Below are 15,965 nucleotides of genomic sequence, written 5' to 3'. Positions count from 1 at the left end.
GTAAGAGCAGATTAGAACTCAGTACGCATAGCAGCGTGGGGGAGGGAGAAAAAGGAAAAAAATCACTAGGTACATACAGCACAGCCTCCTTTAAAAAAGTAGGAGATAGGGGCGCCTGGGTGGCTCGGTTGGTTAAGCGACTGCCTTCGGCTCAGGTCATGATCCTGGAGTCCCGGGATCGAGTCCCACATCGGGCTCCCTGCTCAGCAGGGAGTCTGCTTCTCCCTCTGACCCTCTTCCCTCTCGTGCTATCTCTCATTCTCTCTCTCTCAAATAAATAAATAAAATCTTTAAAAAGAAAAAGTAGGAGATAAAAGGAAGGAAGGAGGGAAAGGACGTACACAAAACTATTATGAATGGCTGGATTACAGATAATTGCTCCTTTATCCTTACCCACAGTTCATAAATCTTTTTTTTTTTTTAAGTAAATTCTACGCCCTGGGACTCAAACTCACAACTCTGAGATCAAAAGTTCCATGCTCTACCAAATGAGCCAGCCAGGCGCCCCACCCATGGTTCATAAATTTCTTGAATGTATTACTTTTGTAAAGAGAAAATTATTAAAACATTACTCAACATATCTAAAATTGAGTTCACATCCTCCTCCACAAACCTCGCTTTGTAAATGGCACCATCATTCAATCCCCCAAACTAGAGTTGTTCCAACCTCCTTCCTCTTCCTTGCATCAGTCACCAACTCAGTAAGATTTTACTAAGTGTCTCTCGTCGTCTTCCATCCTTATGGCTTTAGTGCAAACTCTAAGATTTTCAACTGTAATAGGCTTCTATCTCCAAGTCTTGACTTCCCTGTCTCCAGTCTCAACCCCAAGCCACTGTCCACACTATGAAGGATGACCTTTCTGACACAGGCCCAGTCAGGTGACTCCTGCTGCTGACAATACACTACCTCCCCATCACTGCCCGGAGAAAAAGCCAAAACCCTCTGCCTTTGCCTCTGGCTTCATCTCCCACCAGGCCCCTCAAGCCATGATCCAATCCTGGGTATGCTTTCCCACAAATCAGCACCCTTTCATTCTACTTCCTCGATACCAAGTGCCTGCCCTCCCTCTTCTCTTTCTGGCTAAACACTACTCATCTTTTAAAACTCTGCTCAAGTATCACCTCCTGGCTAGAAGCTTTCTCTGACTGCCTCCACTCCTTCCAGCCAGTATGTGAGGCATGCTTCTTTGTGGCCGCATTTATCTCTGCAAAGCGTGGAATTTCCCTGTTGACTTGTCTATCTCGCCCATTGTGCTGGGAGCCTTCGAAGGCAGAAGTTGTCTCATTTCTGGTTGATGATATTACAGATTATTTTTATTTGCTTCTTTTTCTTACCTGCATGTTTTCCCTCTCTTTCTTTTAATTATATAAATACAGCTTGTTGGGAAAGACTCAAGCAATACAGAAGCATAAAGTAAAATTACCTGGATTTTCTAAGTCGTATGCCTAGCCAATCTCTGAAACTCAGTAAACCCCCAACAAAAGGTTATTGAGTAAATGACTAAGCACGATGCAGGGCAGTAATCCAAGAGGTTATAGAGATCCAAGGATATATTCTGGGTCCTTGCATCTCACTATAACCAGAGCAGCTCTGCTTTTATCTACTTCACTTATTAGAGTTCCATGTAAAATTTCATCCAGAAAGGGGGTTCATACATATCCTCAAACAAAATGTCTAAAAACAAGAACTTACGGAAAAAACCAAGTTGGCAGACCTAACTCTAGTCCTAGTTCTAAAATAAATTAGCTACGCAAATCACTTTTCCTCTTTAAGGCAGTACTTCTCTTCTGTTAAATACCTAACACACACATACACCGACACTTTAGGGCACTATTTCTCATCTGTTATATAACAACCACCCCCCCCCAAGGTATTCATTCCCTAAGTTCCTTTTGCTTCTAAATTTCACAAAATTGAATAAAGCAGGGCGCCTGGCTGGCTCAGTCAGTAGAGCATGCAACTCTTGATCTCAGGCCTATGAGTTCGATGTAGAGATTACTTAAAAATAAAATCTTAAGGGGCACCTGGGTGGCTCAGTCAGTTAACTGTCCAACTCTTGAGTTTGGCTCAGGACATGATCTTCAGGGTCGTGAGATCGAGCCCCGTGTCGGGCTCTGTGCTCACCGTGGAGTCTGCTTGAGATTCTCTCTCTCTCCTTCTGCCCCCTCCCTACTCTCTCTCTCTCAAAATAAATAAATAAATAAATACCGTTTAAAAATTTAACAATAAAATAAAATAAAAATAAAAACTTAAAAAAAACGAGACAGAGCACCCAGGTTGCTTCTTTCTCATGTGACACCAGGTATCACAATCCACATATAGTAAAAGCGGTTGCCTACTTGCTTCAGAAACCACACTGCTTTTTGTCCTCCCGTTATCAAACCTTTAAGTCTTCTTAATAGTATTTTCCAGAAATTTTCTTTTTTGATGGGCTGACAGACTTGATGGACTTGGGCTTTAGGATGAACTGTTTGGAGTAGAAGAGGAGGAGAAGAATAGTAGCAAGAAACAACCACTAGGAGTTGCCATCCCCTTCCTCAATGATGCCAGAGAAAGGCTGTACTGACCTTTATAGAACAAATGGTTTTAAGGGCAAAAGACAAGTTCCTACTGTGATGTGACCTGTCCAAATCTCCATTTAGACTGAACCAGGAAAAGAAAACAAGATAAGCCATTATAGTGCTAAGAGGATCGCTCAGAAATCAGAACTAGTTAATGAAGGCAGACTTCACTTAGCTACTCTCTATCCTTCTACACCACATATCTTTGAGTAGAGTATGCCTTACACCAGGAAGCCCTAAGTATCCGTGAAGGTTCTGAGAGACCCAGGTGGAAAGATTACCTACCTGATTAGAAGTGGGCGGTGGAGGAGGACCAGGGGGCGGTGGAGGGGGTGGAGGAATTGGCATCCTTGCCCTGCTTGCAGTTGGCACTGCTTTCTCTCCGTTTTAATTTGCAGCTTTAGGTCACTCATATACCTGCAATGAAATGGAAATTCAATGAGAACAACAACTCTGCCATCAGAGACACTGAGTACCCAGGAGAATTAGGGGACTGGGCATGACATGAGAGAGAAACTAAGCACCTCATCCCCTAGTTCCTCTGTGATAGAGTCCAGGGCTTGGTAAACTTTTTTTGTAAAAGGCCAGATAATAAATATTAATACTGGGGCACCTGGGGGGCTCAGTCTGACTCTGGATTTTGGCTCAGGTCATGATCTCAGGGTCATGAGATCGAGCCCTGCATTAGGCTCTGCGCTGGGTGTGGAGCCTGCTTAAGGTTCTTTCCCTCTGCCCCTCTCCCTTCCCCTAAAAAAAAAATTAATTAATATTTTAGGCTTTACAGGCCACATACGGTCTCTGTCACATTTTATTCTTTGTTTTATTTTGACATTTTTTAAATAAGCTTTATTTTTTAGAGCAGTTTCAGGTTCACAGCAACACTGAGCAGAAAAGTAGAGTACCCATATACTCCTGTTTCTCCTCCACCCACACCCCCCCACACACACACAGCCTCCCCCACTATCTACATCCTGCAGTTGGACATTTGATACTATCGATACCTCATTACCACCCAAAGTCAGAGAGACCCAGTCTCTGGATGGCGACAGAATGGCAGCCAGGTTTTTTCTACAGGTTGGGTGACTACGGGTCTGCCATCCAGTTTCTTGTTATGTCCATATGTAATAAGCTTTCACACTGGCTCAGCAGCACAGCAAAATGGAAATCTATGCAGACATTATTGGTTCTGAAGATACTACTAATGAAGACTATCAAAGCATCACCTTATATTTTAAAGGAGAAAAAAGACATTTTCAGGCTGGAAAATTCTTCTTGCTGTGTGGCCAATATTCACAAGCACTTAAACATTTCCTCAAATGTCCGAGTGCAGAAGATAATGCGGCAATAGAAATGGCAACTGAAACTGTTGGTCAGGCAAAAGATGAACTGCTGACCAGTCTGCCGATAGACCACCTGATGGGAGAGAGTGATGGCATGCCTAAGGATGCCAAGTACCTGTTCCACTTGTACATGGCCCTGAAGCAATACCGAGAGACTGCCCGGACCGCCATCATCATTGCCAGAGAACAGCAGTCTGCCGTAAACTATCAGAATGCTCACGACCTTCTCTTTAGCATGTATGCAGAACTTAAATCCCAGAAGATCAAAATTCCCTCTAAGATGGCCACCAACCTCATGATTCTGCACATATGATTCAGCATCTTCTATACTAGTGAAGATTCATGTTAAAAATGGAGATCATATGAAAGGGGCACGTATGCTTATTCCGGTGGCCAACAACATCAGCAAGTTTCCGTCACACATTGTGCCAATCCTGACGTTCATGGTGATCGAGTGACACCGAGCAGGCCTCAAGAACTCTGCTTTCAGCTTTGCAGCCATGTTGATGAGGCCTGAGTACCACAACAAAATAGATGCCAAATACAAAAAGATCAAGGCCATGGTCAGGAGACCTGATACATCCGAGACAGAAGAGGCCACAACCCTGTGTCCATTCTGTGAATTTCTTCTCCCAGAGTGTGAAGTCCTCTGTCCTGGATGCAAAAATAACATCCCATATTGCATTGCAACAGGTCAACACATGTTGAAGGATGATTGAACTGTGTCCACATTGCGACTTCCCTGCTCTATACTCAGAATTTAAGATTTTTTTTTTTGAAGGTTTTATTTACTTGACAGAGAGAGACACAGCCAGAGAGGGAACACAAGCAGGGGGAGTGGGAGAGGGAGTAGCAGGCTTCCCGCCAAGCAGGGATCCTGATGCGGGGCTGAATCCCAGGACGCTGGGATCATGACTTGCGCTGAAGGCAGACGCTTAACAACTGAGCCACCCAGGCACCCAGAATTTAAGATCATTGAAATAAATCTGAAAGCCCATGTCCTATGTGTTCAGAAAGATTAAACTTCGCTCAACTAAAAAAATCTCAGACTGTACCCAGTACCTGTGAACAGAGGTGGAGCAGTGAGTGGCCTGTGCAGGAGGCCAAGTTGCTACCCCTGGTGGTTTCTGGATACAGAAAAAAGAAAGACTCTCCAGGTCACAGACATTGTACAGTTGCCGTTGTAGAGTGGCAAAACAGTGACATGTAGCCTTGCTGTTTATTATACTTCGTAGAGTTCCTATTCAAAGTCTTACATATTCTATGCTCTATACTGTTAATAACAGCCCATGATGTAACTATAAATATTCAACTTTTTGATAACCTTTATATTTTTGAAATATCTCCTTTAAAATAAAGTTGATTAGATATTGGCAACCTGTATTTTATATATTTGGACAAATATATAATGACAACTACACACATTGTAGCATCATACAGAATAGTTTCACTGCCCTAAAAATCTGTGTCTGCCTATTTATCCCTCCTTTCCCCCAACCACTGGTCCTTTTTACTGCTTCCATAGTTTTGTCTTTTCCAGAATGTCATACAGTTGGAATCATATAATATGTAGTCTTTTTCAGATTGGCTTCTTTCAATTAGTAATACTCATTAAGTTTCCTCCATGTCTTTTCATGACTTGATATAGCTCTTTTCTTTTTAGTGCTGAATAATATTCCATTGTTTGGATGTACAACAGTTTGTTTATCCATTCACCTACTGAAAGACATCTTGGTTGCTTCCAAGTTTAACTAATTATAAATAAAGCGGTTATAAATATTCTTGTGCAGGTTTTTGTGGGGACATAAATTTTGGCTCATTTGAGTAAATACCATGACTGTGATTGCCAGATCCTATGGTAAAGAGTTACATTGTATAATAAACTGCCAAACTGTCTTCAGAGTGGTTGTACCATTTTGCATTCCCACCAGCAATGAAGGAGAGTTCCTGCTGCTGCACATCTTTGTCAGCATTTGGTGCTTTCAGTGTTTTAGATTTTGGCCATTCTAATAGGTCTGTAGTAGTGCAATCTCACTGTTTTAATTTTTCAATTCTCTGATGACATATGAAGTTGAACTTCTTTTCATGTGCTTACTTCCCATTTGTATATTTTCTTCAGTGAGGTGTCTGTTTAGGTCTTTTGCACAGTTTTCAATATGGTTGTTTTCTGATTGTTGAGTTTTAAGAATTCTTTGTCTGTTTTGGATAACAGTCCTTTATCAGATGTGTCTTTTGCAAATATTTTCTCCCAGTGTGTGGCCTGTCTTCTCATCCTCTTGATTTTTACATTTTCAAACTACATTTTTAGGGGTGCCTGGGTGGCTCAGTCATTAAGCGTCTGCCTTCGGCTCGGGTCACGATCCCAGGGTCCTGGGATTGAGCCCCACGTCGGGCTCCCTGCTCTGCGGGAAGGCTGCTTCTCCCTCTCTCACTCCCCCTGCTTGTGTTCCCTCTCTCGCTGTGTCTCTCTCTGTCAGATAAATAAAAATTAAAAAAAAAACAAAACCCTACATTTTTACGTTTTAAAAATGTAAAAACCATTCATGGTTCATGGACATTATTTGGGGGGGGCTTTCTTTTTTATTTCTTTAAATTTTTATTGTTATGTTAATCACCATACATTACATCATTAGTTTTTGTTCATGGGCATTATTAAAACAGACTATGGACCAGATCTGATTTGTGGGCCATAGTTTACCGACTCCCAGTATAGTCACATCCTTGGAATCTGATCAGAGCATAAATACCATGTGAGAATTTAGCTACTTATCAGGTCACAAAAAAAAACTATACAGCTGTCCTCCTGTTACAGTCTGTAAGTGATCTGCACTTTACAAATGAGACAAACCAGGGAACTGTCTTGCCCTAAGACATTAAAGTGGGGGGGGGGGGGCAAAAGTAAAACTAAAACTCAAGAACAATAATTCACCCAAAAAAGCTGTTCCAAGGAAATCCCACTTCTTGTTCCCCCGCCAAATCAAAGTGAAAATAACATTATCACTGGGAGTACAACTTACAGATGACAAGAAAGGTTCAAGACAGGGTAATCAACTTCAAAAATTAATCCAGGGAAGAACTGCTTCCAAGCAGGGTGATTAATGAGATTAGGACACAGGAAATCTCACAGGTAGCCCCTAGCACAGATGAGAGACCATGTGTACCAAGCCAAGCCTAAAAGACCAAACCAGCATAGCAATCCACTGAGGAAGTTTGGTTCTGAACTCTTTACACAGGTGATCAAAATTTCTCTGTGATTAAAGGAGTAACCACTTAAACATTTCCCTCAATGCTCTCAAAACCATTTAAACACTTTCTCAATGATGAAAGAAAAGAGCAAATATTCCAAAGGTTCTAAAAACCAAGAACCTTTAGAGGCGGGTAGAATTTGATCAGAAACATGACTGTGAAGGTCTTCATAATCTTAACCCTTCCAACAATGCCACTACAGGCTGGATGCCCAACAGAGCTTTTTGCTCCAATCACAAAGAACTGGACAGTAGACTTTGGACAACTAGACTTAGGCTAGATGGTTCCCATGGGGAATGGTGTCTGAACTCACTTCAAGAATTGAGCAGCCAGGGCACCTGGGTGGCTCAGTTGGTTAAGCGACTGCCTTCAGCTCAGGTCATGATCCTGGAGTCCCGGGATCGAGTCCCACATCGGGCTCCCTGCTCGGCAGGGAGTCTGCTTCTCCCTCTGACCCTCTTCCCTCTCGTGCTCTCTGTCTCTCATTCTCTCTCTCTCAAATAAATAAATAAAATCTTTAAGAAAAAAAAAAAGAATTGAGCAGCTGACCATCCTTCAAGGGAAAACACCTTCTGATGTCTGGTTTCAAAGCTAAGTCTAGTTCTTCTTTGCCAGGGATCTAACATACCAGACTTTAAAAACTGATCAAAATTGGGGCACGTGGGTGGCTCAGTTGGTTAAGCATCTGCCTTCAACTCAGGTCATGATCTCAGGGTCCTGGGACTGAGCCCTGCTTCTCCCTCTCCTGTTGCCCCACACCTCATGGTCTTTCTCTCTCTCTCTCAAATAAATAAAATCTTTTTTTTTTTTAAGATTTTATTTATTTGACAGAGAGAGACACAGAGAGAGAGGGAACACAAGCAGGGGGAGTGGGAGAGGGAGAAGCAGGCCTCCCGCTGATCAGGAAGCCTGATGCAGGGCTCGATCCCAGGACCCTGGGATCATGACCTGAGCCGAAGGCAGATGCTTAATGACTGAGCCACCCAGGCGCCCCTCAAATAAATAAAATCTTAAAAAATAAATAAAAATTGATCAAAACAGTAAATCCTCATGATCCATCTATAATGGAGGGGACATGCAAATTTAAAATAAAAGGAAGATATAGAGAAAAATACTTTCTTCTGTTTGAATTCTCTGGGTTTGCTCTGACAGTTCCCCCCAAAGCATTTTTTTAAAAAGCTAGCAGAGGGGCACCTGGGTAGCTCAGTGGATCAAGCATCTGACTTCGGCTCCGGTCATGATCTCAGGGTCCTGGGATCGAGACCTGCGTCGGGTTCCACACTCAGTGGGGAGTCTGCTTGTCCCTCTCCCTCTCCCCCTTCTCCACTACTCATGAGCTCCCTCTCTCTCCCAAATAAAATATTTTTATTTTATTTTATTTATTTGACAGAGAGAGACACAGCGGAAGTGGGAACACAAACAGAGGGAGCGGGAGAGGGAGAAGCAGGCTTCCCGTGGAGCAGGGAGCTCCCAGGACCCTGGGATCACGACTGGAGCTGAAGGCAGATGCTTAATGACTGAGCCACTCAGGCACCCCTCAAATAAAATCTTTAAAAATAAATAAAAAATAAAAAGCTAGCAGAAAACAATAGGAAATAATAATAATCTATTCAGAAACAAACATTTTCAACTGATTCCAGTCACCTCAGTTCCTGCCTTTCCTGAGTTTCCAGTTCTACCTACCTTTGCCATTGCCAAAACGGTCTCCTAGAATGATCGGGAAAAGAGACTAAGACAAGTCCCTAATTCTTTTCATATCCACGGGTAATCCAACCTACATGCTACAAAGTAAGAATCACTTAAAGGAACAACCTTATGCCTAACAGTGAGCACCGTTTATAAGGCAAAACAGTAATTCTCTAGCAAGGCACATCTTTTTTTTAAAGCAATCCACTGGAAAAGACCACTAATATAATACACAGTTACAGATGCCTTTTTTTTTTTAAGAATTTTTTTAAATTTATTTATTCATGAGAGACAGAGACAGAGAGAGAGAAAGAGAGGCAGAGGGAGAAGCAGGCTTCCCGCTGAGCAGGGAGCCCGATGCGGGACTCGATCCCAGGACCCCGGGATCATGACCTGAGCCGAAGGCAGATGCTTAACCATCTGAGCCACCCAGGCGCCCACAGATGCCTTCTTAAAATAGGCTCAATTCAAACTCCAATTTCAAAATAGATCCACTAAAAAAAAAAAAAAAAAAAAAAAAAATCACCTTCATCAAGAGACAGGCTTTTGTGCTGACAATCAGCAGTGCTTCTCAACCTTTCTTCTGCCTCCACAAAGACTGCATGAGTGACGTGCTCCTATTATTGACACTGAGTATGCAATGATACACTATGGTCGAATATCACTGCTTCCCATTCTACAGGCGAGGACATTCAAGCTCCAGGAGTGGGTGCAATCGCATGCATGCACACTAGAGAGAAAAGACTGATCTAAGGGCAACTGCTCTAAGGGCAACTGCCCAAGATCATTCTAGAGTAAACTGCAGATTTAGGACTCAAATCTAGATCTTCTGATCCCCTGCTATTTCACTAATCACCCCAAAAAACATTTGCGATGGAAACTGGTTTGGTGTAGCAATTTCCTACTATTTTCCCCAAATGAAAATTCAACCCACCCCAAATTTCTATTTTATTAATAAAATACAAACAGCTCTATGTTTCCCAAGAGCAGCCTAACTTAAGTAAATTTATGTTAATACAACATTCCTTCCCCTGAAAACCCCCAAAAGCTTTATTCAAACTAATTTAATATTGATACAATCACTAAACCGAAGCAGAGGGTCTATTCTGAGAACTACTTTTAGTTAAAAACAAGTGAACCAAAAACCCTTCATAAAGTTTTATAACAGAATGACAATTTTTTTTAAGTAGGCTCCATGCCCTGCATGGAGCCCAATGCAGGGCTTGAACTCACAACCCTGAGATCAAGACCTTAGCTGGCTATCAAGAGTCAGACACATAACCAACTGAGCCACCCAGGTGCCCCACAGAATGACAAATTTTAGTGACCAACTACTTTTATTTATTTTTATAAAAAGATTTTATTTAGGGGAGCCTGGGTGGCTCAGTCGTAAGTGTCTGCCTTCGGCTCAGGTCATGGTCCCAGGGTCCTGGGATCAAGCCCTGCATCGGGCTCCCTGCTCAGCGGGAAGCCTGCTTCTCCCTCCTCCACTCCCCCTGCTTGTGTTCCCTCTCTGTCAAATAAATAAAATTAAAAAAAAAAAAGATTGTATTTATTCATTATTCATTTGAGAGAGAGAGCACAAGTGGAGGGGAGAGGCAGACGGAAAGGGAGAAGCAGACTCCCCACTGAGCAGGGAGCCCGATGTGGGACTTGATCCCAGGACCTGGAGATCATGACCTGAGCCAAAGGCAGACGCCCCAGTGACTGAGCCACCCAGGTGCCCCGACCAACTACTTTTTTTTTTTTTTATTTTATTTATTTATTTGACAGAGAGAGTGAGAGAGCACAAGCAGGGAGAACAGTAGAGGGAGAGGGAGAAGCAGGGTCCCCGCCAAGCAGGGAGCCCAATGTGGGGCTCGATCCTAGGACCCTGAGATCATGACCTGAGCCTAAGGCAGACGCTTAACCATCTGAGCCACCCAGGTGCCCCTGGACCAACTACTTTTAATCAAAGGACAAGTTCAGTCCTTCTGGAAGTACTGTGTACTGCAATTTTTTAAAAAGTAACATTCCTGGGGCTCCTGGGTGGCTCAGTCATTAGGCGTCTGCCTTTGGCTCAGTCATTAGGCGTCTGCCTTCGGCTCAGGTTGTGATCCCGGGGTCCTGGGATCGAGCCCCACCTCAGCAGGAAGCCTGCTTCTCCCTCTCCCATGATCCTGCCTTCGGCTCAGGTCGTGATCCCGGGGTCCTGGGATCGAGCCCCACGTCGGCAGGAAGCCTGCTTCTCCCTCTTCCACTCCCCCTGCTTGTGTTCCCTCTCTGTCAAATAAATAAATAAAATCTCTTAAAAAAAAAAGTAACATTCCTGAGATTAAACCTAAGAAGAAAAAAAAGGGTTCTTTACAGAATTTTAAGTCTTTCCTTTCTGATCTTTTAAATTAGAACTACGAACCTCACCATCTGTGTTCTTCAGAGTCCTTGATTTTCAGAAATATTGTGAGGCTGCCTCCAGCTTAGCAACACACCAATTCTCATTCCCTTCTTAAGCCCTTCTACCTTAGAAACCATGATAGAATAAGCTTTTCACATCCTCAGGAGTCAGTTTCTTTGAAATCAAGATCAGAGAGCATTATTTCAAATTTCCTGATGTCAAATTTATCAAAGAATTCAGAGATAAGTCTTCATGAAACTCAAGCAACGCACTTTTAAAAAGCAGTCTCTTCTATTCCTCAAAAGACAAAACCTATTTTTCCATTCAATTTCCTAACATTTCATTCCAAATATGTATTCCTACATTTTAAGAGCAGGAGACTTCCCAAGTACAAAGACGCTGACCTTTCACATTTGATAAATGAAGAATTCAATTTAGTTGCTGCTTTTCTCATATATTTAAAATTATCTCAAAAGTATTCTAGTTACCACTACCATTTGGGGCCTTTATTCAAATGGCATTCTGCTATTATAAAACTCAAGTTTCAATTGCAAGTTATTTTTAAAAGAAAAAAAATTTTAATTCTAAATCTAAATGCTATCTACTTTCATGCTAAGAGACCTTAGGTAACAGCATTTTCCTTTTATCTCAGCTTTGATTACCAAGTAAATTACAGTTTTTGTACTGAAGTACCCAAAAAAATCCCATAGGGGAGAAAAAAAAAAACTGACCTTAAAAAGTAGGCTTCCTCCCTCAGCAAAGTCTCAAGGGCCTTAGTTTTACCTTACAGGAATCAGTTATATGAATATGAATTTGGGATGTCAAGAAAATTCTTTTCTTTTTTTTTTTAAGTACTCTCTATGCCCAACATGGGGCTCAAACTCATGACCCAGAGATCGAGTCACATGCTCTACCGACTGAGCCAGCTAGGCACCCCCTCTTTTTCTTCTTAAAGATTTTATTTACTTATTTCAGGAAAGGAGAGAGAGCAAGCATGAGTCGGGGGAGGGGGAAAGGGAGAAGGAAACTCCCTGCTGAGCAGAGAGCCCAATGTGGGGCTCAATCAAAAGACACTGGGATCATGACCTGAGCGGAAAACAGATGCTTAACTGACTGAGCCACCCAGGCACCCCTCTCTCCTTTCTTAAATACATGTTCAATTTTTTATTTTTTAAGATTTTATTTTTAAGTAATCTCTACACCCAATGTGGGGCTCGAACTCACAACCCCGAGATCAAGAGTTGCGGGCTCCACCAGCTAAGCCAGCCAGGTGCCCCCATGTTCAAGTCTTTAATATCCTATTAAACCTCTCCCCAATATATAGAAACAGAGAAGGGGCACCTGGCTGGCTCAGTTAGTTAAATGTCTGCCTTTGGCTCAGGTTGTGATTCCAGGGTCCTGGGATGGAGGCCCACATCGGGCTCCCCACTCAGTGAGGAATCTGCTTCTCCCTCTCCAGTCTGCTTCTCCCTCTCCCCCCTTCTCCCCCACTGGTGCGCTCCCTCTCTCAAATAAATAAATAAATTTAAAGAAACAGAGAGACAGATGAAAGAGACATTTCAAGATCCTCTCTGAAAGACCAATAACTCTGCCTACTCTTGTCTCCAGATAATCTAAAGAAAAGAGTTGTGTCTTCAAGAGGAAAGATTCTAGACATACCCCTCAATGGAATTCTGATTCAACAGTTCAAATCAAAATAAATCTAATAGTATCAGAGATGGAACATAAATGTTTGGCAGAAAGAGAAAATCAGTTGCTTTGGAACAAAGAAAGTCACCATGCAAAATGGGGTTTGTGTTTGATGTACTTTAATCCCAGCCAGAAGGAACCACAGCCTTGCCTAATGTGGGTTCAATAATCCAAGTAGGTGGGGTGGCAAGACTTTCCAAGCACAGACATTAAAACCCATTAATGAATCAAATGTTCATAACCACACAACAAACCCTAGAAACATTCACATCAAACAAGTTCAAAATGAGGGGCGCCTGGATGGCTCAGTCGGTTAAGTGTCTGCCTTAGGCTCAGGTCATGATCCCAGCGTCCTGGGATCAATCCCCACATCAGGTTCTTTGCTCAACGGGGAAGCCTGCTTCTCCCTCTCCCTCTGCCTGCTGCTCCCCCTGCTTGTGCAAGCATGTGTTCTCTCTGACAAATAAATAAAATCTAAAAAAAGAAAAAGAAAAGGAAGAAACAAGGAGGATATGTGCTTGGTTTAGTGCTCCAAACGTTTTTAACTTGCTGAATTCATTCATTCATGAATTTATCATCCAGTGAATATTTATTGAGCACCCATCACTTAATCCATTCAATAAATATTTCTTAAGCACCCACTAGGTGCCAAAGCATTGTTGTGTAACAATGGTCCTGAGGGGAATGATTCTGTCTCCCAGGAGACATTCGGCAATGTCTAGAGACATTTTTGATTATCATGACTAGGGGGTGTTACTGGCCTCTAGTGGATAGAAAACATTCTATAATTCCTAGGACAGCTCCCCCGCAACAAAGAATTATCTAGTCCAAAATGTCAATAATGCTGAGGTTGATAAACCCAGTTCTAGAGGCTGAACAAGTTTCTACAATCCTGGGGCTTACATTCTAGTGGAAGAGATAAACAAGAAAACAAATAAAATCTCCTATCTCAGTTACTGATAAAAAGAATGAAAAAAAAATCATGAAGGGTGAAAGTAGGAGTATGGAGGAATGTTCTCTTAGATAGGGTTGCAGGGAGCGGGGCTGGCTCTCCACAAAGAAGTCTCTCCATGAGCAGAGCAACCCCTATGAACATCTGGGGGAAGAGCACTCCAAGAAGAATTAAAAAACAGCAAGTCAAAAGCCCGAGATGGGAAGGAGCATGACCTGGTGAGAGAACGAGTGAGAAAGCCAGGGTAGCTAGAACAGATTACAGACAAGAGTGGGAGACCTTACAGGCCATTCTCCAAACCCCTTAAAAGTAGTATCCTTCTCTGTCCAATATGTCTGTACCAAAGGAGTTTAAACCAACTAACAGTTCCACACCCAAAGTAAACAAGTTCAATCAGTTATCTCATTAACCCCACAGACTGTACTTGACCGCTTGGTTTAAGCACAGCTAGGGACCCAGATACTAACTGGAAGCCTTCCAGGGTTAAAAATCACCTGATGATAATGTCTGCCTGTCCACCTGCCCTTCAGTTTTGCTCCTGAAAAGCAGTACAGCATGGCAAGGTAGGAGTTCACTACCACGGTAAACACAATGGCATCCAGTTCCCAAACCGAAGAACCCCAACATGGGACAAGTGCCAGGAGCTACCTAAGAGTATTCACGTGCCGCTCCAGGAGACTGACAAACAGCAGGAGCCAAACAGGTTCCTATAATTACGTGGGAACTGATGTCAACACAGACTTATGAACACGCCTTTATGTGTTCTAGGACAGAATATGGTGGAGGGCTTCCACTAAAGCATTTTGGTTTCTCTAAATAAAAAGAAACAGACTAGAATAACTTTCATGTTACAGATACCTTATCACCCTTCCCCCAACCCATGCAAAAACAGCTTTATATAGTTTTAAAAATAATCCACAGCCCTCTTCTCTCAATGCAGAACGTGCTACCTTCCCCTTGAAATTCAATTCAGTCAAACCTCTGGTGAAACATATTTCTGTCATGCACAGAGACGGAATTAATTAAAACTCCAAGGTTACTCCACGAAGGGGAAAAAAATCATTTTTCCAACTGCAGGCATTTTCCATCATGGAAATTCAACTATGCAGCAAATCTGATTGATCCAAAACAAGTAATAAAAAAAAAAATCACATATGCACCATGAATATTTAAACTGAAAATCCTACAACTTCTACAACTAAACCTGAATGTTTTACTCTCCACATCAATGATCTTTCACTGTTACAAGCAGCACACAAGCCTGAAAGAGAAAAGGAAAGACGTAGAATAAAGATATGTAACTGTATGATGAAATCCTTTCAATATAATTTCTCTAATAAGAAACGTTAAGTATACATCCCAACGATGCAGCTTTTCCTCCTGTGACACTCCTCTTTTCCTAGATTTGTTTAAAATCCCTAGAAACAGGGACACCTGGGTGGCTCAGTTAGTTAAGTGTCTGCCTTTGGCTCAGGTCATGATCCCAGAATCCTGGGATCAAGCCCCACATTGGGCTCCCTGCTCAGTGGGGGTCTGCTTCTCCTTCTCCCTCTGTGCTCTCTTTCTCAAGTAAATAAATAAAATCTTTAAAATAAATAAATAGGGTGCCTGGGTGGCTCAGTCGGTTAAGTGTGTGCCTTTGGCTCAGGTCATTATCCCAGCGTCCTGGGATCCACCCTCGAATCGGGCTCCCTGCTCAGCAGGATGCCTGCTTCTCCCTCTCCCTCTGCTGCTCCCCCTGCTTGTGCTCTCTGTCTCTGTCAAATAAATAAATTAAAAATAAACAAATAAATTAATTAAATAAAGCCCTAAAAACATAAACTCAGAAGTCTACTTAGTCACAGACTACTTGATGTAGTAAATATTAGATACCATGGGTTATTCCCACATACTCAGGAGCCAAGTCCTCTTATCTAAAATGATGACAAATCAATGAGAAGTCTATTCTTATGTTCAAATAAATAACCACAGCTGCAAAGAATGGCTTCATAAAAAAAGATGGCTAGAGATTAATTAATGCAAGAGAAACTGTAAATTAAATGTCTGAAAATCATCCTAAACAGAGATTAGGGAGTGGCCTCACCAAACATCATCGGCCCCTACTACACCCCTCAAA

General features: G+C 42.3%; 1 protein-coding gene across 2 annotated transcripts in view; it reads right to left on the bottom strand.

Annotated features, from left to right (window-relative positions):
• Positions 1 to 15,965, bottom strand: part of WIPF2 (WAS/WASL interacting protein family member 2) — a 50,415-nt gene that overhangs the window by 20,358 nt on the left and 14,092 nt on the right. For both annotated transcript variants that reach the window (XM_027626151.2, XM_027626152.2), the window contains exon 2: positions 2,848 to 2,979. In XM_027626151.2, the coding sequence (XP_027481952.1) occupies positions 2,848 to 2,910 (63 nt within the window). In that variant the 5' untranslated portion in view covers positions 2,911 to 2,979. The remainder of the gene's footprint in view (positions 1 to 2,847; positions 2,980 to 15,965) is intronic.

Source organism: Zalophus californianus, chromosome 16 (assembly GCF_009762305.2).
Source record: "Zalophus californianus isolate mZalCal1 chromosome 16, mZalCal1.pri.v2, whole genome shotgun sequence".
Classification (NCBI taxonomy): Eukaryota; Metazoa; Chordata; class Mammalia; order Carnivora; family Otariidae; genus Zalophus; species Zalophus californianus.
The sequence above is the reverse complement of the archived record's forward strand: the minus strand, read 5'-3'. Positions and strand labels throughout refer to the sequence as shown.